The following is a 21,313-nucleotide window of genomic DNA, read 5'->3' on the forward strand; positions in this document are numbered from 1 at the left end:
CCGTTTGTGTCGGGGCACACGCGTGTGCCCCCTCCTCACCATCACCCCCCCTCCATGTCGTTTCACAGCACCTCGTCCCTCCGGGTACCGCAGCCCGGTGCAGTCCCCGCCCCTATCCGAGGCGGGAGGCGTGCCGTGCCGAGCCGAGCCGAGCCGAGCCGAGCCGTGCGGGGCTGGCTATGGGCTGCGGGCGCTGCGCGCTGCTGTGCGCTCTGCTCTGCGTGGCCGCTGAGTTCGGTGAGTCCGGGTCGGGGCTGCGGGACCCCTCTATTTTTTTTCTGGTGGGGGAGGGAAGTGGTTTGCCGTCCACGGACTGGCCGAGCTGGCCGCGCGGTCATGCTGCCCAAAATTGCTGGGAGCGACGCGGTTCGTGGCACCGGCACGCTTGTTGGCGGCGCTTGGTTAGCTGGAAAAAGCAATGCGAAGAGCCAGACGCGGGCTAGGAGCTTCAAAGCAAAGCGTGGCTGCCCCACACGAGCTGTTGGGAGTCTGTGGTCCGTCCCCCAGGAGGGGGCTGGGAGGTGGTGGGAAGATGTGCCGCTCTGCTGGGATGGTAGTGAGATCGGTTTGATTTGGGTGGGGGGTCGTAGCTGGGGGAGCCTGCAGTACCGCCAACCCACCGCTGTTTCCAGATTAAACAGCAGTGCTGGAATGTCACGCAGGAGGTGCGTGAAGCCCAGTGTCGCTTTAAAAGCCAGGTGTGGCCCCAGGAAAAATCCATCTCGGACCGCTCTGGTGGGCAGGATGGAGGCAGCAGACCAGCAGGTGCTTCCCATCCCTCCTCAGGTCAGGCTCTGAGCTGCATGAGTTCACACTCTTCAACAGGTGCCTGAGCAGAAAGCAGTTGTCAGCAACTCCATTATTTCTGGTAATACAGGAGTACAGAGGTAGGGCCTTTTGGGGCAGATCTGTGCATTTTCTAATACTTTTTTTTTTTCTTCTAACTGGGATTGCAGTAGGACAGTTTACTGACTCCCTCATGGTGTGTGCAACTCCTCACTTACTGTTTTCATCTGCAGTAAGATATCATGCCTCTTTCAGCAGACAGACTTTCTGCTTAGGTTCCTTTCTCTGGGCTAGTAACAGAGAAGGCATGCAGGACACTGAGCATCATCACTGCTCTGCCACCTGCTTGTCTGCTTATCCTGGCTCTGAGCTTTGCTAGCACTGAAGTTTTGCTGCCAATCCAGGTATGTTGAATGAGCAGCATCATGCTTGCACGTGGAGTTTTCTTCCGCACCAGTTTGTACTGCTGCAGGGTGCCGGGCACCCATGCACACCCATTCCCAGCTCTGTGGCTCTGGATTTTGGGGCCAGCCTGAGTAAACAGCCCTGACCATGGGTGGGTGAGTCCATGGAGATAACCACACCCCAAACAGCTGGGGATGGAGGGGTGCTCGAAAGGGAGCTCTTCATTCGACAAATTCCTGTTGTCAGCATGAGTCAAAGAGGAAAATATTTCATTCCTGGGCCAGCAAATACCTCTTTCCACTTCATCAGTGCAGAAACTGAGGATAAAATCCCCTTTGCTTTCTGAAGTTTGTCTCGAAGGGGAACGCAAATGGAGAGCTGGTGATGGCCAGAAACTGAGCTGGCCCTGCAGGGACCCTGCAAGCAGTCCCAGTGCTGTGCTGAGCCCTGCAGTCGAGCAGGATCACCGCTCGACTGCTGGGAGTAAATCTGTGAGTCTGCGTTTAGCTGTAGTCACATGGACTTTGTTTGTGTTGCAGTGGTGGTATTAGGAAGCACGTTTGAAAAGCTTCGGGTCTTTTTTATTTCTATTTTCCTGAAAGGGAAACCCATTGTTTTGTGTGTCAGCCAGGGAGAGCCTTTCTTTTCCCCCTGTCCAACTCTGAAACTCCTCTCAAGTTGCAGTCTAGAAGCACCATTTCTTGGGGGTTAAAAATAGCGAGCAACTTAGCAGAGGAATACATCCAGCCTCAAAATTAGGTTGTGTTTCTTGGCACTCTGCTCCGTTTCTTACGATGGTAATGACGTATCTTGAAAAACCTGGAGTTGTTTGATGTTTCGGGACATAGGCCTGCCCCAAAACAAATGCAACTGAGCTCGAGTCGAGTCAAAAGATCGTGTTTTCTGCCCGCTGCGTTGCTGTTGCTCTTTTTTCTTCTTTTTAACGTTGCAAATAGCTTTTCTGGAAGAGGGAAATTAATGGAGATGAAACTCCTGCCTGGCACAGTGCCTTCACTTGCAGCAAGGGAGATTTACTGATCTGCTTGGGATTTCTGTATGCCTCCAGCTCAGAAACGGTCTCGTGAAAGCACCTATGTGCAGGGTGTTCTCTAGATCTTCTCTCTTCAGAATATATGCTTTTGTTTGGGGGAAGGGCTGTTCGTGGAGCAGCTCCTCGTCTTGTTTGTGGCTGTGCTGAACGCATGAGGAGCGAGGCGGAGGGCACAGCTCAATGACTCTGTGTGTTAAGTGGCATGTAGGTGGGGGAAAGAAGCCCACAGGGAGAGCTGGCAAATTGTCTTCTATTGGGAAAATGTCTGCAAAAGGGTATCTGGTGGGAGAACAAGGCTGGGGAGTGGGCAGCTCCTACACACTGTCTGAAGGCATGTCTCCATCAGCGCAGTTATTTCCCCCCAGCAGCAGTCTGCCTGGCTCAGCCTTTTCCAGAGAGGCAGCCACAAAGCTGGGTGATTTTGTACCCCAAAGTGCTGTGCTTGCCCTGTGCTGCCCATCCCCTGCAGCCCAACTCGCCCCATGCTGGGGATGGAGTGGCTTTAGGAGCAGAAAGCCTAAAACCAGCCTATGCAAATTCTCCGCGGGGACTCCTTCCCAGCTGGAAATGCATGAGATGAGGCCCCTGAAAGGGGTTTTCTGAGTCCCAAATTCCTCCTCCTGCTCGATTCCAGTCCCCAGGGCATGATCCAGCACAAACAGCTCCCGCCTTTCCCCTGCCATGAGAAAAGCACAGCCTGGGACTTTCTGGGTTGCTTAAAGGTGCTTTTGGAGGTGCTGCTCATACATGTTCAGTCCTGGAACAGCCCCCAGCTCCCTGTTTTCCTCCCTGAACCTCTCTTGGAGGTTCTGAATCTTCTGAGAAAGTTTATGGGTGACAGTGACAAACCTGGGGTTTCCTCTTGCAGGTGATGCTGACAGACATGGAGATCTGGGGTCCCTGTCTGCGGGAGCCCTGCTGGCAAGGCGCCTGTGGGCTAGGCAACACCGCCCCAAGCGAGGCCTTGTCAGTGGCCACTGGCCTCCCCAGGGCAGGAAGCCTTCTGCCAGCTCCCTGGGACAGCTGAAATTTAACCCCACGGTGGGACACGTTGTGATAAATGAGCTCAAGGATGTCACATTTAACTGCTCCATCAAAGTACCTCAGCTGCTGCTCCGGCCGGACTCCCCTGGCATATCCCTGTGGAAGGATGGCAGGGAGCTGCACACACTGGACCGCATCGCCACCAGCCACTTTGAGATCCTCGACGAGGAGGAGGTAGCCATGACCTCCACCTTCAGGTATCCAATGCTGTCTTTCTGCAGGGGGGCTCAAGGAGATGGACAGCTGCCCTGGAGCTGTCAGGAGCAGGCTCCCTAACCCTCAAAGGCAGGCTTTGCACACCTAGCATGTGTTTGCTGTGGGCTCTGGGCTTACTGATGTTGATTTCAACCCACCTCCCTACTGTGTCCTCAGTGGATGCTGTGTGCAGGGCAGCTCTCTCCGTCACAGCCCTTACAACCTCACCCTTCTCTCCTACAGCATCCGGGCTGCTCAGCGCTCAGATAATGGCTCCTATGTCTGCAAACTCAACGTCTCTGGCATGGAGATTGCATCTGATCCCATCTTGGTGCAGCTGGAAGGTGAGCTGGAGGTGTGCAAGGCCAGAAGTGCCTGACAAGCTGTTATGTCTGCCAGAGGCAGGGAGGCCTGGTTGGGAAGGGACTGGTTGACAGAGCCAAGCCTGAGTGAGACAGTGTGGGATTGTTGTTGGAACCGTGCTCAGCTCTCTGAATCTTTTGTTTCTCTCCTTTGCATCTGTGCAGGGCTCCCACACTTCATTCAACAGCCTGAGAAGCTGAATGTCACCAAGAACAGTCCCTTCAATCTCACGTGCCAAGCCGTGGGCCCGCCAGAGCCCGTGGAAATCTACTGGTTTCGTAACAACGTCCAACTCAATGTGAAGCCCTACATCTCCCCGTCAGTTCTGACTGTGCCAGGTGAGCCCAGAGAAGCCTGTTCCAGGGGAAGCAGATGTGAGCACTTCTATGAGCGCTGGGTATCTTGGCTGCCCACAAGGCTTAGCTCTCAGGCACCTCTTTAAGGACTTACATCTCTGAATTTAGATTTGAGCTCTGCAGTTCACATGGGGTATGCTCTTGAGAGTAACCCTACTGCTGTAGGTAAACTTGTTGCTGCCAGCCTTCGGTATGCTGCTGCTATTGTGGGCTGATCCCCTCTTAATGTCTCTGGAGAACCTGGGGATTGCCCCTGCACAGCATCTCCCTGCCAACCTGGTGAAGTGTAGAGAGAAAAGTCCTCCGTAATACAAAACCCAGTGTGGTTATGCTGTAGAGGCAAAAGAGAGGAAGAGTTTCTTGATTTGCTCACACAAAATAGGCCACTAGCTAATTAACAGCCAAGCTCTAACCGTCTTGTCTTGGCATCCAAAGGCAGACTTTAAAAGGCAGTGAAAGCCGGAAGAGGTGACTCATTCCTCTTGGAAGGAGTCCGGTTGGCCCATGTTAGATTGAGATTTTTTTGGACAATTCCCTCCGAGTTCAGAAGCCCTGTCACACTGCCACAGACGACACTTGGTAAGGCCAGGACACTGCAGCGAGTCCTTCATGTTGCAGTGGCAGGCAGGCACTAAAATCATCACTGAGTTAAGGGTGGTTTTAAGCTCCCAAGTAACAGGTTTTAGGTACAACATTGTGTGCTGATGCAGGCAGATTTGGTGTCCAGATGTCCTCTATTCATCTGTGGGCTTGGGTTAGTTAGGTTCGTTCTACTTGTACAACTACAGGTAGCTGTTTTCCTTTCACTGGAGAGGAATAGACTGTAGAAACAAGGGTTGGACAGTGCCCAAGGAGCAATGGGATGTGTTGATACAGTAGAACAGGCTGGTACATCATTCCCTGTCCTCATTTCCATTCACGGGTGACCACACCCTTCCTCCTTTGCAGCCGACCTCCTAACCAACTGCTGCACATCCAGGTGGATGAGCTGCCAAGGCAGATGACTTTCTCGATGCACTTTCATGCAGATCTCTGCAGTCCTCTGAGCTGAATTTAAAAATGCTGGGAATGCTGCACACAGCTTGAGCCACTCTGTGACGGCAGCAAGCAATGCGCTCCCAGGCACCTGTCTCAGGAAAACATCCTTTGCATGAGGCAAAAGTCCTGAGTGCTGTTGCTTGCTGGGTCAACTTGCACAGACCAGCAGCACTCAGCACTTGGGTATTTCCAGCGGACCCCAAAAGCTGGGAGATTTCAGCAGTCTTTGAAAAGTAGTCATCTGATTCAAGCCATGGTGGTGGGCTCTTCTGCTTTCTCTCTTTCCCTTTTTGAACACAAAGCAAGTGCTTACTCAAGAGGTTGTGCAATGATGCTGTAGAAATGCATAGTCCTGTCCTGTGTGCTAGCACTGACTGCACGCGTGTACTCGTGGTGTTGAAGGTGGTGAGTGGGTCTGTGTGGGTCATCCTTGGCCAGACAGCTGCCAGCCAGAGAGACAAAAACTACTGGAAAACAGGAGGTTCTCTGTGTTGCTGGAAAAAAAAAATAAAGCGACATTAAAACAAAGGAAGCCACAATGATTTATTTTCTTTTTGTGAGCAGCAGGTGGAGAGTTGGGAAGATTTGGGCATTTTTGCATACATGCAGTAAATAGGTGTTTGTTTTTTCCCATGCAGGTCTCAATGAAACAGCAGTGTTCAGCTGTGAGGCTCACAACAGCAAAGGGCTGACTGCTTCCAGCCCCGGGCAGGTCAACGTGAAAGGTAAGCTGGACCATGTTATCTTTACCTTGTTACCTTTACCTGTTGAGTACGGATCTGTCCATCTGGAGCTGCCCTGACCTCCACACTTCCCAGTGCTCATTCTACACTAGCTGAAGGTGGTATTTTTAGGATTTGCACAGTTATTTTTCCCTGTTTGAAAATGATCTTTAAAATCAAGCAGGTTGCAGGTAGTAGCACAGTCACCCAGTGCTGTTTGGTCATTTGGATGAAGCTTAGCCCCAGTGTCGCAGCTGTGGGAGGAAACACCAAAAAGCACATTTGAAAGCAGAACTGTCAGGCCCAGAGTAGGTTTCGGAAGGGTTGTATCACTCTTTTCCTTCCTTCACAACCAGGGCAGCGCTCACAATTTTCCGTAGGAAATGGTGTGAATTCTCAACATTCCTAATGGGAACCACTCCAGTAATGCAAGGAAGGTGTTCCCCCAAATATGCCACTGCCTCTGAGCAACGCGGAGCGTTCTTTCAGCTCACAGATATAGAGTACTATCAAAACAAGAGTTTTTCTACTTCCCTGCCCAGTGGTGTAAAATACCTGCAATGTACTGATACAGGATACTGCTGCAGCTCTAATGAGGACAGTTCCTGGGCTTTTTGCTCAGTTAAACTGAGCCCCAGGTACTTCCTGGGGGAAGTGAGCCATGCAATGTCCTTGCTAAGGCATAAACCTACTGAGCTTGCACTAGGTGTGTGGACTGCTATGCCCCTACCAGTACAGCCCCACTGCCTCCCCTGAGCTAGGCAGAGCTTCCCGTAGCTCTCCAGCTTAAGAGCTGACCGTGCTTGGCTTTTCCTTACAGGAATACCATCTGCACCAGAAACCGTGCATGTCCTAAAGAGAATGGCCCACAGTATCATGATCTCCTGGGTGCCAGGCTTTGATGCGTTCTCTGCCTTGAACAGGTGCAGTGTGCAGGTAAGTGTGTGGCCCCTGCCTCTGCAACCTGGGTGCTCAAAGGCAGGGGAAAATCAGTGTTCTTTGGCATGAACCAAATGGACTTGACTAGGCTATTGGTTTGGGCAAATTGAGCTGGATTTTCCCAGTAGTTTTGAAAGCAGAAGGATGAAGTTGAGAAGTCAAAGCTGAGGAGCAGAATCCCTTGGTTCTGGAATCTAAGCAGCTGTAGCACCACTATGGTGAACAGGAGGCTTCAAAAGGAGCTGCAGGTGGGCCTGCTGTGGTCTGCTCACGGAGTGTGGCTTTGCTCTCCCCACTGCCAGGAGAAAGTTTGCTGAAAGTCTTCCTGCAGAGAAGCTGAACGGGAGAAGGATTGAGCTGGGTGCCACCACCCAGACAGCTGTTTGGGTGGGCAGAGGGAACAGGACATAAATGCTGGTCCTCAAGTTGTGAGTCATTAGGGGAGAAGGACATCTCATCTCACTTGAAATATGTAGAATAGACAACTGTGGAGGGAAACAGGAACCTCTAAATTGAGGTTTAGATCTCTCAGTCAAGACAGGTTGTTGGGTCTTTTCATAGAGAGATGCCCAGACATCATGAATTGCTGCTAGCACGTGCTTGTCCCTACTTTTACCTCCTGATTAAGCACTTCCCAAATGTGGCCTTCCCACTGGAGTTTGGAGATGGAGGCTTCTCTCAGCTCTCCACTCCTGCCACCTTGAGAGTGGAGGAGCTGAGGATTGTCAGTCTCCTGAACAAGCTAGTGAAGCCATCTTCATGGTTTCACGAAGCCTTGCAAATAGCTTTTGCCTGTTGCCCATCTTTGACACTGCTGAGTCTCACAGTCCAAGCCCATTGCTTGCTCTCTTCTGGGTGCATTTTTTGTAATAGTTAATCTCTTCTCTGGTTCAGGCAGCACATAGTCTGTTCTGGGATGAGGAGCAGCCACTGCCAGGAGAAATCCTACACAGACTGAATTCAGCATATTTCGGCAGCCAAAACTGCTGCATTTACAAACCCTCTGTGCTCATTAACCTTCATGTTGGAGCAATACTTCTTAGGCTCTTACACTGAAGGTCCTATTTGTCTTAGAGCATTAAAAAATTAAGTGGCTTTAAGTAAATCATGCAAACTCTCACTGGTAGGAAGTGAAAATGCTCAGAAGCCTGGGTGGCAGCAGTGACAGCAGAGCTCCAGCTCCCTGCCTGCTCCAATGCCCTCCTGTAGCCCTCATCCTCCCACGAGTCAGCGCTCTGTTAGAGCCTTTGGCTGAGCAAAAGGAGGTGGAGGACAGGCTGTTTCCTCCCCTTTCCTCTCAGCCATCTCCCTTGTTTCTACGTGACACCTCCTCTGACCCCTCAAGAGATGGAGGATGTTGGAAGGCAGGTAAAAGTGAAAGGAGTTACTGAGGGGACAGGTACCTGAGCTAATATTAGTGCCATGTCCACCACCACATTCCTACTGGAGCTCAGGAAGTGGGGTGGAGAGCCAAGGAATTTCCTATGACTTCATGTTCATAGTTTGTCAGTAGGAAATAGCCTTTCAAATTGGAAAACAAGACATGATTTCTGGCAAAAACACAGCCATGACTAAGCCTTTTTGCTCCTGTCCCTTTTGATAATCCCCTTGCTTGGGTAGCATGGCCTGTCGACCGCATAACTCATTTTTGAGCATTCTGGTGCTTGAAGTGGGAGCTGTTCTCATCATATCTAGCAAGTTCAAGCTGTTAAAGGTTGCAAAAAGTGTGTTTAAAAAAACCCATCTCAGTCTGATAGACTCTTTCTGGAAGACAAGTATGGGTTGTCTTCTGAGTTATTCACATTTCTCATGCCAGCGTCTCTAATTCTCTTTTTCCCTCTTCTGCCCACCATCCCAGTCAGGCTGCCACTGTGGGGCTTGTTGTGTTCTGAGAATTTTGCTGACATGTGTGGAAAGCAAAACAAGAGGTGCACGTGGTTCTCGTGCCCGATCAGAGCAGAAGCTCAGTGTCCCAGCCCTACATCTGGGGTCAGATCGGCCTGGTTACTCTGCAGCACCACCAGCTGCAGTGGGATCAGGTCCTGGAATACGATGAGATGCTTTGCCCCAAAGTAAGCAGTCATTCTGGGACTTCAGGGAATTTTTTCACCCCAGATACATTGGAAAAAACAGTTTACCTTTGTGCAAAAATCATGACTCTTTTTTTTTCTAACACACTGAACTCATCCATTCTGTTAAATGATCATAGAATGGCTTGGCTTGGAAGGGACCCGAAAGGCCACCCAGTACTAACCCCTGTTGTGGGCTGGCTGCCCCCCACCAACTTAGGCTGCCCAGGCCTGATCCAACCTGGCCTTGGGCACCTCCGGGGATGGGGCACCCACAGAACCCTGGGCAGCCTTCCCTGGGTAATGATGGAATGTAATGAGGTCTGTGATTGGCCCTTCTAGAGGGCTTCATGAGAGGGAAGACTGCTAATACGATGAGGTCCCTGATGGGGGAGATTGCCTGTAGAGCTTTCCCAAGGCACAGATTGCATCTAGATATTCATCCTTTATACCCTTGGCTGCCTGGTTCCCTATCAATTTGACTGGGGCTCCTCTGGGGCTGTGTATACTCTTGGCTCCAACAATGCCTGATAACATTAAATTCTGTGAATAATGATGTGCTGAATGCAAACAGATTTCATTTTGTTTGTTGGAGACTCACTGCCTGGTATTTTCATTGGGTGCTCCTTTTGCTTCCAGTTGCAAGGTACAGCAAATCATCTATCCCTCCTCTCCTTTCCACAGCTTCACACATCTCTGCCATGCCAAGCTGCAGCTCTTTGGTCTCCACATGCAGTTGAGACCCAGCCCTGGGTTCTGAGAATGAACTGCTGTCAGCTTTCCGCTCGGAGCAGATGAGGCAGCATCCAAGAACGAGGCCCTGGTGTTGTTTTGATGGAGGACAGAGGGAGGCAGGGCTCTGGATTGTGTTTACAGATGTAAAATCCTGCTGTGCCTCTCACCCTGCAGGTTGTTGCTGACTAATCCCTGTTTCTGGACTGATTTTTCCATTAAGGTCAAGGAAGCTGTTCCACGAAGCAATGTCTCACTTCTGCTCTTTAACACATCGGTGCCTCCCCATGTGTATCACATCCAGCAGCTGTGGCCCATGGCAGACTATAACATTCGAGTTTCCTGCAAGAACGAAGTTGGTTGGTCGGCATTCAGCCCCTGGATAACAGCCAGTACCACGGAAGGAGGTAGGAAATGAGTTGCTAGCACTGAGAAGGATATTCCCATGTCAGGCACACTGCTGTGCTTTGTGCACGACTGCCTGGATGAGATGCTGGTCCAGAGTGATGGTTGTTTGGGGTTGGGATATCTTGACTCTCAATTGGAGAAGGGAAATTTTCCCACGTGTGATCACCTGTTGGAAATACTAAAGGCTATTGGAAATAGTGGATGCTGTCTGGTTGAACTACAGCTCATTTTCAGCCTACCTGCCACATCCCTCAGGGCTGCACACATCCACCTGCCTCCCCTCACCTTATTTCTCTTTGACTTCTGCAGCTCCAACTGCCCAGCCACTGAATGTCACCGTGTCGTTCAATGAATCTGGCTCCTTCCTGGAAATCTGCTGGGTGAAGCCACCCCTTGAGAGGACACATGGGGAGCTGCAGGGCTATCACATCTGGCACACGTGGCAGGACTCCAAGGGGCTGGTAAGTCACTGGAGCAATGGGGAAGAGTTCAGGCACAGAAAACCCACGACACTGAGTTTTCAGGCTCAAGGAACACGTTAGGGCAGTGGACCTGTCCACAGCATATGAATTTCATATCATTTGGCACAGCCTTGCTTGTTTTCTCCAGGCTTTGGGACATCTTAAGTATGGGGCAAGAGAGATGGAGGACAGGATCCCATCCAAGCTCTGCCTGTGGCCAGAGAGCCTTTGGATAATTGCATGGATGTATCCAGCTGTTGCCTCTGCACTGTGGTTTGGTCTTCCTCTGTCCCAGACCAAAAGAACAGAGAGGCACTGACGACCTAAACTCTGTGTGGAAAAAGTGACTCATGCTCTTTTTTTGTAAGATGCTGCATTTTCTGTTCTCCTTTTGTGCTTCTGAAAAGGAGCATGTATAGACCCAGACTGAATGAAGTCAAGGAAACAATATTATGGTCTTGTGACTAGCATGGAAAAAAAAAATGCTGACACATTTGTCGCCTCTTAAGCAGTAAGTAAAAAACAAGATGTGCCCTTAAGCTCTGGGAAACGTATTATTTTTTAGATAAAATTCCCAAGTTAAGTACTTCAGCAGTGAAATTTCTGCTTAGGTCCCTGGTCAAATACGGTTCTCGTTCATGCTGGCTTTCAGGAGGCTAAAAAACCCTTCTAATGGGGAGTGAGTTCAGATGGGAAGCAGGTAAATCTGCAAGGCAGTTATCTTCCAGATGACCTTGGCTTTGCAGATCAAAAGTTGCAGTTGTGCTCACTGCTGATTTGTTTTATCTGCTTATGGGCTTTCTGAGAGGCAGAAATGTCTGTGAAGATGCCCAGAGGCATCCAGCCAAGGGCAGGGGCCAGCACTTGTTTTCTTAAGGGATGTTGCAGAATTCAGAGGTATGAGGATGGTGGTAGGCTGTGCCATGTCCCCTCAACAGAGCATCTATGAGCTGGCTATGGATCTAGGCACCCTTGTGAGCTGCTTGCAGTCTGTCTGCTGGAGCTGATAGGCAGACAGACTGAGGCACAGCAGCAGTCCACTTGATGCCATTTGCCAAAAGGAAGTGGAAAAGCTTTTGTTTTCCACACAAAGCCTCCACATTTTGGCTGTGGAGAGGTTGGATGTTAAATGCTAGGAATCCCCTGCTTCTTTTCTCCTTCCTGTGCTAATGGCCTCACAAAGCACAAGTGCTCTTCTCACCTCAGTATCTCCCCCCCAAAATAACAATCAGTTTGGAAGTCTTGGCACCAGAACTGCAGTGGGATTGTGGATTTCTGTGTCAGCAGGGCCACCTGCGGGCCTCTTTTTCTCCACAATCAGTTGAAAAACAATGTTTAAAACTTCAAGAAGTGCTGGTTTTATTTTTAAACCAGCAATTCTTGTTTGATCCAAGGCTGCAGGAGCTGAGACAATGAAGAAATTCCTCAGCTACCACAAGACTCATAAAAATCATTCAATTTGGCAATTCTGTCCTGACAGAATTTCTGTCTGCTTTGAAAATGTGCTCATGCTCTCCACGAGCTGTTTGATATCTGTTCAGCTCTGTCCTCAAGTGACACAGCAGGGTTGTGGGAGATGTTAAAGGATCCCAGTGCAGTTTTAGGCTGGCGGTGGGAAAATGACCTCGTGTGCATTTCCACTGACGGATGCCATGAAAGCAGAGTGGTTGGAAAAGAGACGTTCCTCGGGGTACTGCCTTCTGGTAGTGCCTGTGGAGCTCTGCCTGGTGCTTGTGTGTGTTTCACACCAACTTTGTTGGACTTTATGAACAGAAATCAGTTCTGATTTCCTCCTTGCCCATCCCTGCTGCCATTTTCGCTTGGCCATGTTGAGCAGCAGCATTTCCATCAGTCTGCCAGATGTTTTGCACATCACAGGGCAGTTGCTTTGCAGCTGACAGCGAGGAGCAGAAGAAGGCACTTTCTCAGCTGCTTGGCTGAGTCACATGAAGATCAGGAAACAACAGGGAATTTGCAGGAAAAGAGGATCACTTGTGTTTTTATCAAGGAAAAAATATCCTGTGCCACGAAACACGTTGACTTCTTTAATGTCACCAGGCAAGGAAACACACTTGTAAAGCTGGAAATATTATTAGCTTGACATAAAACCAGAAGATATCTGCCCTAAGATTTACTTTCTCTGGCTGAGCACTGAATGAAGGAAGAATGGAGCTAAGAGCACTGCAATGGAAAGCCACTGGGGCAGTGCCATGCAAGGGAGTGGTGGTGGCTCAGGGGCTTGTGCCTGGCACAAGGCTCACAGAGCTGGGCTGGCACCATGGGGCTGTGGCCATGTGCCAGGCACAGAACAGAGCCCATGTTTGTTGTCCCCGTGTGCATCAGATCCCCACACTGCGTGGGACAGAGCTGCAGCATCACGGAGGCCCTTGTGCCAGCTCCCAGTAATCGGGAGCACTGCCTCAGGCAGGGATAGTGTTACTCACACTGGAGAAGTGCAGGCTGACGTTCAGAACACCGTTATGGCCGTGGAACGGGGCCGATGCCTGTAGAAGTGAGAGAACTGGGAGAAGAAAGGTGTTCCAGAGGCTGGTGTGTGCAGTGCCTTTCCTCCTTCCTTGCAAGATGGCTTTCTTGCCTCTTGGCTCTGTTCTGCTACTTCACTTGATAAGCAAAGAGCAATAGAGGCAAGAGGCTGAAACGGGAAATCCTGCTCAGCTCCTTTCCAGATCCCATCCGGTCCTCTCAGGGCTATTATTCTCCATAAATAGCTTGCTGCTCCTGCTGTATTTCCTCTGGCCTTCCAGAGGCAAAGCCACGCAATAGTATAACGAATTCAGCAAACCTCTGGCTTTCACTGTTGCTATCAGCCCCATCCCATGCCTGTCTTCTCCTCTTGTCTCCAGCAGAACATCTCCTTGGAAGCCCAGCCTGATGCCACCGTGGCCATCTTGCCTGTGGTAGCCACCAACGCCACGTGCTTGGTGCGTGTGGCTGCTGTCACCAAGGGCGGCGTGGGGCCCTTCAGCAGCCCAGTGGAGGTCTTTGTTCCTGCCAGTGGTAAGGAGATTCCCATCTCTGGGGGTGGGAGATGCTGTGGAAGCTAGCAGTGTATGCTTTCCTTGACTGGTTGTTTGCACAGATCTGGTCAGAGTTCCTTGCTGCTATCACGTTGTGTCAGTGTCAGATGCTGCCCCTGTTGGCCAGGCTATCTGGATGTAGCACCAAGACATTCAAAGAATCATAGGATCATTAAGGTTTGAAAAGGCCTCAAAGATCATCTAGGCCAACCAGCAACTCACCCCCACCGTGCCCACTGCCCACGACCCTCAGTGCTACTTCTCTACAGTTCTTGAGCACCTCCAGGGACGGTGACCCCAGCATTCCCTGGGCAGCTGTGCCACTGCATCACTGCTCTTTCAGAGCAGAAACATTTCCTAACACCAAAGTGACCCTCCCCTGGCACAACGTGTGGCCATCCCCTCTCGTCCTATGGCTGTTCCCTGGGAGCAGAGGCCGGCCCCACCTCACACAGCCTCCTTTCAGGTCCTTGCAGAGAGCGATGAGGTCTCCCCTGAGCCTCCTCTCCTCCAGACTGAATGGGGGTTGGTTTCAGCCACTGGGAGATCCACCCCTGCTCCCCGTGGGCTGACTGTCTTTCACCAGCTTTGCTAATAGAATGTTTCCTTAGGGTTAATAACCTCAGCCCCCTCTTTGACACCAGCATCTGGGAACGCAGACTCCTTTATAGTAGCGCTGGGCTTCATCTGTGGTACGGTTGCTGTCGGGCTGATCCTCTGCTTGTCTGTGGTCATCCAGAAAAGATGCATGGAAACAAAGTATGGGTAAGCCAAAGGGAGAGCAGCTGGTGGCAGTGCTCTGAGCTGGGCAAGTGGCAGGCACGGGGGCAAGGCCAGGCAGGGGAGCTTTGCCCACTCTGGAACCAGGGGGATGGCTTCTGCCTCCTGCAGCATTCTCATTTCCCATTTTTATGCCAGTGAGAAGCACAGGGAACTCAGTGTAATTCTACCACAGCAACGGTACTTCCCCTTCCTTCCCTAGCTCAGCAGTGTACCTTTTGCTTAATTATTCCTATTTTTAAAGGGAAGTAAACTTGGGCAACTTAGCATGGGAGGCGGCCTCGGCGTTTTGACACAGTGGAGAGAGAACAAAGATGTATGATATCCTGTGTCCTAGAGAAACCCCTCCTGCCTCGTCACGCACCAGACCTGCCTTGGTCCAGTGACTGAGTGCAGCATCAGTGTTGCAGGGCAGAGACCACTGGACCACACTTAGTGACGTTTTTAGTAGCACGGACAAAGGGCTGTTATCTGCTACAATAAGCCAGCACTGCTCACTCTCCCTTGTGACTTTCTAAGTGGCATTTAACTGCCCTGTCCTATTATTAGTGCTAAATAATTGCGGCGTTATCAGCTTCTCTTATAAGCAATATTGTTTGGATGTCCACTGCCCAATGGAGAAGTGATATAATCAGCTCCTTCACTAAGGGAGTTTGTTGAGCTGGCTAGGGAATTACGTCCACTTTGGTCTCCTGTGGCATCACTTCAGTCCCAGTCTGCAGAATGGTTGTATGTAAGAATCTCTTCTCTAACTGGTGTAACATGATGGGAATCTCTGGGTCCTTGCAGTTTTTGTTTCCCCGAGCTGGGCCTCTTCAGGGCCCTGCTCCAGAGGAGTAGCACAGCATCTCCCAGCAGCATGCCCACTGTTTTGGAGTTGTGGTGTATACCTCCCATGGCTGCTTTTTCGCTAAAGAGTGGTGGCTGAAGGAGCTAAATGCTCAGGCTGCACATCACACAGAAGGGGTTGCTGTAGGAAGGGGTAGGTAGATCTGGGTAGTATTGCTACCAGCCCAGGCTGCTGTAAGACTAGGAAATGAATATCCCCTTTCCTCCCCAGAATACCTCTGTGACTCACTCCTTTGTAGATCAGCCTTGTTTATCAAGTAGACGTTTTGATCGGACATTGTAGGCTATGGCAATGATCCAGTGAGAGGGAAATGAAAGGGATCAGAGCAAATGTGCGTTTCCTCCTCTGCTGCTGATCTCATGGGTAGCTCTGTGGTCACCCGTGCCTGCAGCTGTAATCCTCTACACAGAGGAAAAACAGCTGAAGTGGCCTCACACACTTTCTATCCCACCAGGAATGCCTTCAGCAGAAATGATTCAGAGCTGGTGGTAAACTACACAGCCAAGAAGTCCTACTGCCGGAGAGCTGTCGAACTGACATGTGAGTGTTCTTTTCATCCCTGTACAAGGAGATAACAGGATAGCAACAGGCCAAACCAGCAGCGACCAGCTGTGCCCAGCCACAGGCCTGATTCGTCCAGCTCTTCATGTGTCTGTCAAGGTGGGCTTCCTCACCTGGTTGCCTGTGAAATTCTAAGGCTCTGTCTCCAGCTGGATGGCCTGTGAGCATTAAGGGAAGCTCAACTGCTACAGAGCTATGAGATCTTACCCCTCCATCACCTCTCTCTGTACCATGCAACACTCCGATGCTGTAAATAGCAGCCCTGCAACTGGAGTCTTCTGAGTTTGAACTCCTCTTCCCCTCTCTCGCAGTGGGTAGCCTGGGCATCAGCAGTGAGCTCCAGCAGAAGCTGCAGGACGTTGTCATTGACAGAAATGCCCTCAGCCTGGGGAAGGTCCTTGGAGAGGGTGAGTGATGGTGGGGCTGGGGTTGGGTGTGTGGCTGGACTGATGGGGCAGGGGCTGATGATGATGATGATCACATCATCACCTGGCTTCGGGATGGCAGAGTGTCAGGCTGGGAATTTGGACCCCTAAACTGATCTCTTTGTCCTGCCACGAGGATGCAAGCATCCCCCTCTGCCGTTTGGAAGCAAGTTCTCTGTCTTAGGGCATTTCAGATCTTTGAGAAGACTGTGATGTCTGAACAGGCAGTGTGTTGGGGTGTGGGTAAAGTGCTTGCTTCTTTCCCATGGTGCAGGGGAGTTCGGGTCAGTGATGGAGGGGCGTCTCAGCCAGCCAGAAGGCACTCCACAGAAGGTAGCTGTCAAGACCATGAAGTGTAAGTAATCCTGGCCTTGCAGAACCTGATGCTGTTTGGCACAGCAGGTACTGGTGCTCCTGCCGCCCTCTCTGGGCTCTCTCTGCATCCTGGAACTGTTTTGTAGGGATGCTGGCCTCTGCCACTGCTACTGGTGCTAGCCAGGGAGAGACAACTGTGGCAGGGTATCTGCTGAGCAGGTGCTGGGCAGCAGAAGGGAGAGCATGGCGGGATATGGGGAGAGGTGTGTGAGTGTTCTCATGCCCTTTTCCAAACAATGACCAAAGCCCTGCTGGGAAGGGCACTCCTCTTACAGCCTCTTAGAGTTTTGTCCTGGGAGATGACAGGATTTGTCTCCAGGCTTTTTGGGGATACTCATATCTCATCCTTCTTCATACTGTTGCTTCTGTCCACCTTGTCCCAGTGCTTGCTGCACGAGTGGGGTGGGGCTGTGCCCTGCTTACACATGCTGCATACCCCAATGCTGGTGCAAACCTGTGGTGTGATGTCTCTGTCATATTGGTGGTTCCTTACCCTTTACCCACACAGGAACTCCGCTGTGAAGGGAAGTGGCAGCAGTGATTAAAGTGTTAAAGTTCTCGAGGTTTTAACCTTGCTGTTTTTTCTTTGCTTCACAGTGGATAACTTTTCCCACAGAGAAATAGAAGAGTTCCTCAGCGAAGCAGCGTGCATGAAGGACTTTGACCACCCCAATGTCATCAAGCTCCTTGGTATGGGCTCCCCATGATGGGCTGGGAGTGGGACTGTGCTCAGATCCCACGTGTGAGATGTGTCTCTGTGTTCCAGGTGTGTGCATCGAGCTGAGCTCTCAGCAGATTCCCAAACCCATGGTTATTCTCCCGTTCATGAAATACGGTGACCTGCATAGCTTCCTGCTTCGCTCCCGGCTGGAGATGGCCCCCCAGGTAATGAAGGCAGGTAGCAGAGGGGCCTGTGCCTGCAAAGAGCAAGGGGTGACCGTGCCTCTTCTGGGGACACTGGGCAAAACCTGCCTTTGGTTTAGAGGAACTTCAGGAGGACTTGGTTGTAGTCCTGCTGCCTGCCTTGTTGGGTGGTGGGATCTGGCTCCAGAAAAACCTGTGGGACTCGTACCCTCCTGAGTCACGGTCAGCTTGCTCCACACAACTCAGGGTCCTTTTCTGCAGAGCTGCTTTCTAGCCCCAAACATGTGATGTTAAGGCAGCCAGTGGGAACTGGCCTCAAGGAAACTTGATATAGTTGAAGGCTGCATTCAAAAGTTGTGAAAGGAGGAAGCAGAGGTGCAAAGGTGCTACAACAAACTGTGAAGATGTCTGGTTTGCCAGGATGGGCTGTTCTGCCTGAGTTACAGCCTGGCAGACAGAGCTTGGTTCTGTGCCTGAAACAGCTGTCCCAGCTCTGCTGCTGCTCCTGAAGGTTTCTGATTCAATACATCTCATGGTCTCAGGCTGTCACCTGATGGGATGAGAAAATCCATGGTGGCCACTGCAATGGGCTCCTTGTGTTCTCTGGGCAGCTGCCCACCAGGGTCCCAGAGCTCCCGGACCCTCTGACCCGTGTCCTCCCTTCTCAGTTTGTGCCCCTGCAGACACTGCTGAAGTTCATGGTGGATATTGCCCTGGGGATGGAGTACCTGAGCAGTCGTCAGTTTCTCCACAGGGATTTGGCAGCTCGGAACTGCATGTGAGTTTGCTTTCCTTCTGTTTTGGCTGGGCTAGGTGAAAGCGAGTGGAAGTCTTGTGGCTTTATAATGCTAGGAATGAGCGTACAGAGTGGGTTTCCTTAAGTGAAACCTCCCTTGGAGTCTCCCAGAGAAAGAAGATCAATGTCAGGACTAGAGTCCGGAATTCAGCACATCAGACTTCTCTTTCTTATTGGTTTTTTGAGCCATGGAACGAAGAGGCAGTCGTATATGATGTGTTTCAAGGGCTGGCCTGATGGAAGCATGCTCACCAGTTGTTATGCATCTGTCAGGAAAGCAGACTTTACCTCCCCAGGGCTCTCTGACCTGGTTTCTACCTGGCAGGTTACGGGACGACATGACGGTGTGTGTGGCAGACTTTGGGTTGTCCAAGAAGATCTACAGCGGCGATTACTATCGTCAGGGCCGAATAGCAAAAATGCCAGTGAAGTGGATTGCCATAGAGTCCCTGGCTGACCGTGTCTACACCACCAAGAGTGATGTGGTAGGTACATATGGCTGGGCAGCCAGAAAGCAGGAGCCCAGAGCTGGAAACTGATCCCTGAGTTGAGTGCTCTGTGGCTGAGGCACTTCGCAGTGGTTGTTCTTGTACCTTGCTGGATGGACTGTGAGTATCAGGCCATGCTGACCTTTCATTGCCTGTCCAGCATCCTGGAATAAGTTTGTTGAGTGGGCTGCTTGCCTGTTGCATGGTATTTCTTATCATTTCCAATTCTGGGGAAAGCAGGGCTGAAGATACAACTAGCATTGTGCGAGAGCCCAGCGGATGCTAGGAAATGACCTTTCCCCATGAAAAGACTCATTCATTCCTCCTGGAAATGCCCTTGCAGCACGCTTTCCTTTTGTTATCACAGTGGGCATTTGGTGTTACCATGTGGGAGATAGCGACCAGAGGGATGACTCCATACCCAGGGGTGCAGAACCATGAGATTTACGAGTATCTGTTCCACGGGCAGCGGCTCAAAAAGCCTGAGAACTGCTTAGATGAACTGTGAGTATTACACCACTGCATCCAGGCTACAAAAATCCTCCCATGTACCCACTCCAACTGCCCATGGGAACAGAAGTTAGCAGGCACCGAATTGAAATCACAGTGTCAAGGATATAAGCTTTTTTTCCTCGAATGTTTTGTTAATGTCCTGAGCTTTAATACGAGCCAGATCCCAGAGCAGAGTATGACACAAGGAAGGAAAACCATCTCCCTAACTCCAGGCAGAGTGTCACACAGAAATCTCCAGAAGTACCCCAAAGGAAAGCAGTGTGTTGGCGGGGCTGGCACCAAAGGCTGATGATGGGCTGCCTGCAGCAAGGGGCACACGGTGTGGGGGGGATCACAGAATTGTAGGGGCTGGAAGGGACCTCTAGAGATCATTGAGTCCAACCCCCTGCCAGAGCAGCTCCCAGCCCAGGTTGCACACATAGGTGTCCAGGTGGGTCCTGAACATCTCCAGAGAAGGAGACTCCACCATCTCCCTGTGCAGCTCCAGTGCTCCATCTGTGAAGAAGTTCCCACCCGGAGGTCACCTTGCCGGCTCCTGCAGAGGTGGCAGCAGTGCCCCCTGCAGTTTGTGGTGAAGGACTCACACTTTGTGTTGTAATTTCATTTTTAAGACTGTTTTGCCCTGGAGGTCAGGCCTGGGGATGCCACACTGCTTTCTCAACAGAACAGCTTAATCGGGGGTGTGGGTTTTGCTTTGTTTTAATGCAAAGTGACTCAGGACTCACCCAGTTTCCAAGCAGGGAATCAGACCACGTACACCCTGAAGCCAAACTCTCAGCAACGTCCTCAGTGACAGCTGCATTCCTCTCCTCATTCCCAGGTATGATATCATGTCCTCTTGCTGGAGGGCTGAACCTGCTGACAGACCGACGTTCTCGCAGCTGAAAGTTCACCTGGAGAAGCTTTTGGAAAGCCTGCCTGCCCTCAGGGGGTCCGGGGACATCATCTATGTCAACACCAGCCTGCCAGAGGAGAGCCCCGACTCCACCCAGGACTCGGGCTTCCCCCAAGCGGACTCTGACTTGGACCCGGGGGACATTGCTGAGCCCTGCTGCTCCCACGCGAGGGCAGCGCTGGTGGCAGTGGATATCCACGATGGGGGCTCGAGGTATGTCCTTGAGAGCGAGGGCAGCCCCTCGGAGGAGGCTTATGTCCCTCTGCTGCCCCACCAGGGCTCGGCGTGGACCAAGGCCAGCACGCTGCCCGTCGGCAGCTCGCTCGCACCTCAGCTGCCCTATGCTGATGGCTGCCTGGAGGACTCAGAAGTGCTGGTGTGAATGGAGCAGGCTGTGAATGGGGACAGAGAGATTTTATTTTAATAAACAGTCTTTATTTCTTCTTGCATTATTTTCCTACGGGAGTGTGGCCCTTCCCGGTGGAAGCATTTTCTGTGGCTTTGTCACTGGGCAGCACTGGGGGTCAGGGCTGACACGCAGCCCTCTGGGGGCATGTCATACTGTGCTACTGTCCCTGCAGAGCCTGAATGAGAGCACTGGGACCTTTGAACTCCCTTCCCCAAACAGTGGGTTCTGCTTTCTCCACGTTGGTCACTGAGCATGCTGGCCTAGCTGTGTGCAGAGAAATGCTCCTGCTGATGGCTGTGAGGCCCAGGAGATCTGCTCTGGGGCTTGCATTTCCTCTGCTTTGGGGGGATTTCTGCTCTTTCCATCCATTTAGAGCATCCCACTGCGGGGTGGGGAGATGTTCCCCCCCACCCCTAGGAAGTCCTCCCCAGGCCTGCCAGTGCCCGGCCCTGGTTCTCATTGCTGCACCGTGCCCAGCAGATGGTGCAGGGACCCCACACAGTGCACGGTGTTGGTTGCACCCCGCATCACCTGGGCACGGCAAGGGGACCCGGGCTCAGGGAAGAGGCTGCACGTGCCTCAGGAGCTGTCTTTCTGCAAACTACAACTGTTTGCTCAGCATGGGAATCCTACAAGCTGCTAATGTGGGCTTCATCCAAGACGGAGTGTGCTGGTGGAGGTCGGTTGAAACCCAGGTAGCCCAAGAGATACAGGGAAACAGCTGACAGCGTGATGAACCGATGGCAGCCC

General features: G+C 51.5%; 2 protein-coding genes across 2 annotated transcripts in view; one reads left to right on the plus strand and one right to left on the minus strand.

Moving 5' to 3' along the window:
- ANAPC1 (anaphase promoting complex subunit 1) overlaps positions 1 to 21,313 on the minus strand; it is a 274,849-nt gene that overhangs the window by 67,351 nt on the left and 186,185 nt on the right. The gene's annotated exons all lie outside the window — the stretch shown is intronic.
- Positions 180 to 20,583, plus strand: MERTK (MER proto-oncogene, tyrosine kinase). Its single transcript, XM_065739476.1, has 19 exons — positions 180 to 237; positions 3,111 to 3,483; positions 3,725 to 3,825; positions 4,009 to 4,182; positions 5,877 to 5,963; positions 6,781 to 6,896; positions 9,924 to 10,107; positions 10,418 to 10,569; positions 13,434 to 13,587; positions 14,219 to 14,372; positions 15,692 to 15,777; positions 16,110 to 16,205; positions 16,498 to 16,578; positions 17,196 to 17,288; positions 17,365 to 17,483; positions 18,131 to 18,240; positions 18,584 to 18,743; positions 19,114 to 19,250; positions 20,080 to 20,583. Exons 1-19 carry the CDS (start codon positions 180 to 182, stop codon positions 20,534 to 20,536), a joined length of 2,892 nt encoding a protein of 963 aa, XP_065595548.1. The 3' UTR covers positions 20,537 to 20,583.

This window comes from Cyrtonyx montezumae, unplaced genomic scaffold (assembly GCF_038088225.1).
Source record: "Cyrtonyx montezumae isolate F1298 unplaced genomic scaffold, pur_monq_1.0 scaffold_24, whole genome shotgun sequence".
NCBI classification, from domain to species: domain Eukaryota; kingdom Metazoa; phylum Chordata; class Aves; order Galliformes; family Odontophoridae; genus Cyrtonyx; species Cyrtonyx montezumae.

Coding starts and splice junctions, on each gene's coding strand:
- MERTK (XM_065739476.1), top strand. CDS start 180: ATGGGCTGCGGGCGCTGCGCGCTGCTGTGCGCTCTGCTCTGCGTGGCC. Junction 17,289..17,364: donor CAATGTCATCAAGCTCCTTG/GTATGGGCTCCC, acceptor TCTGTGTTCCAG/GTGTGTGCATCGAGCTGAGC. Junction 17,484..18,130: donor GGCTGGAGATGGCCCCCCAG/GTAATGAAGGCA, acceptor CTCCCTTCTCAG/TTTGTGCCCCTGCAGACACT.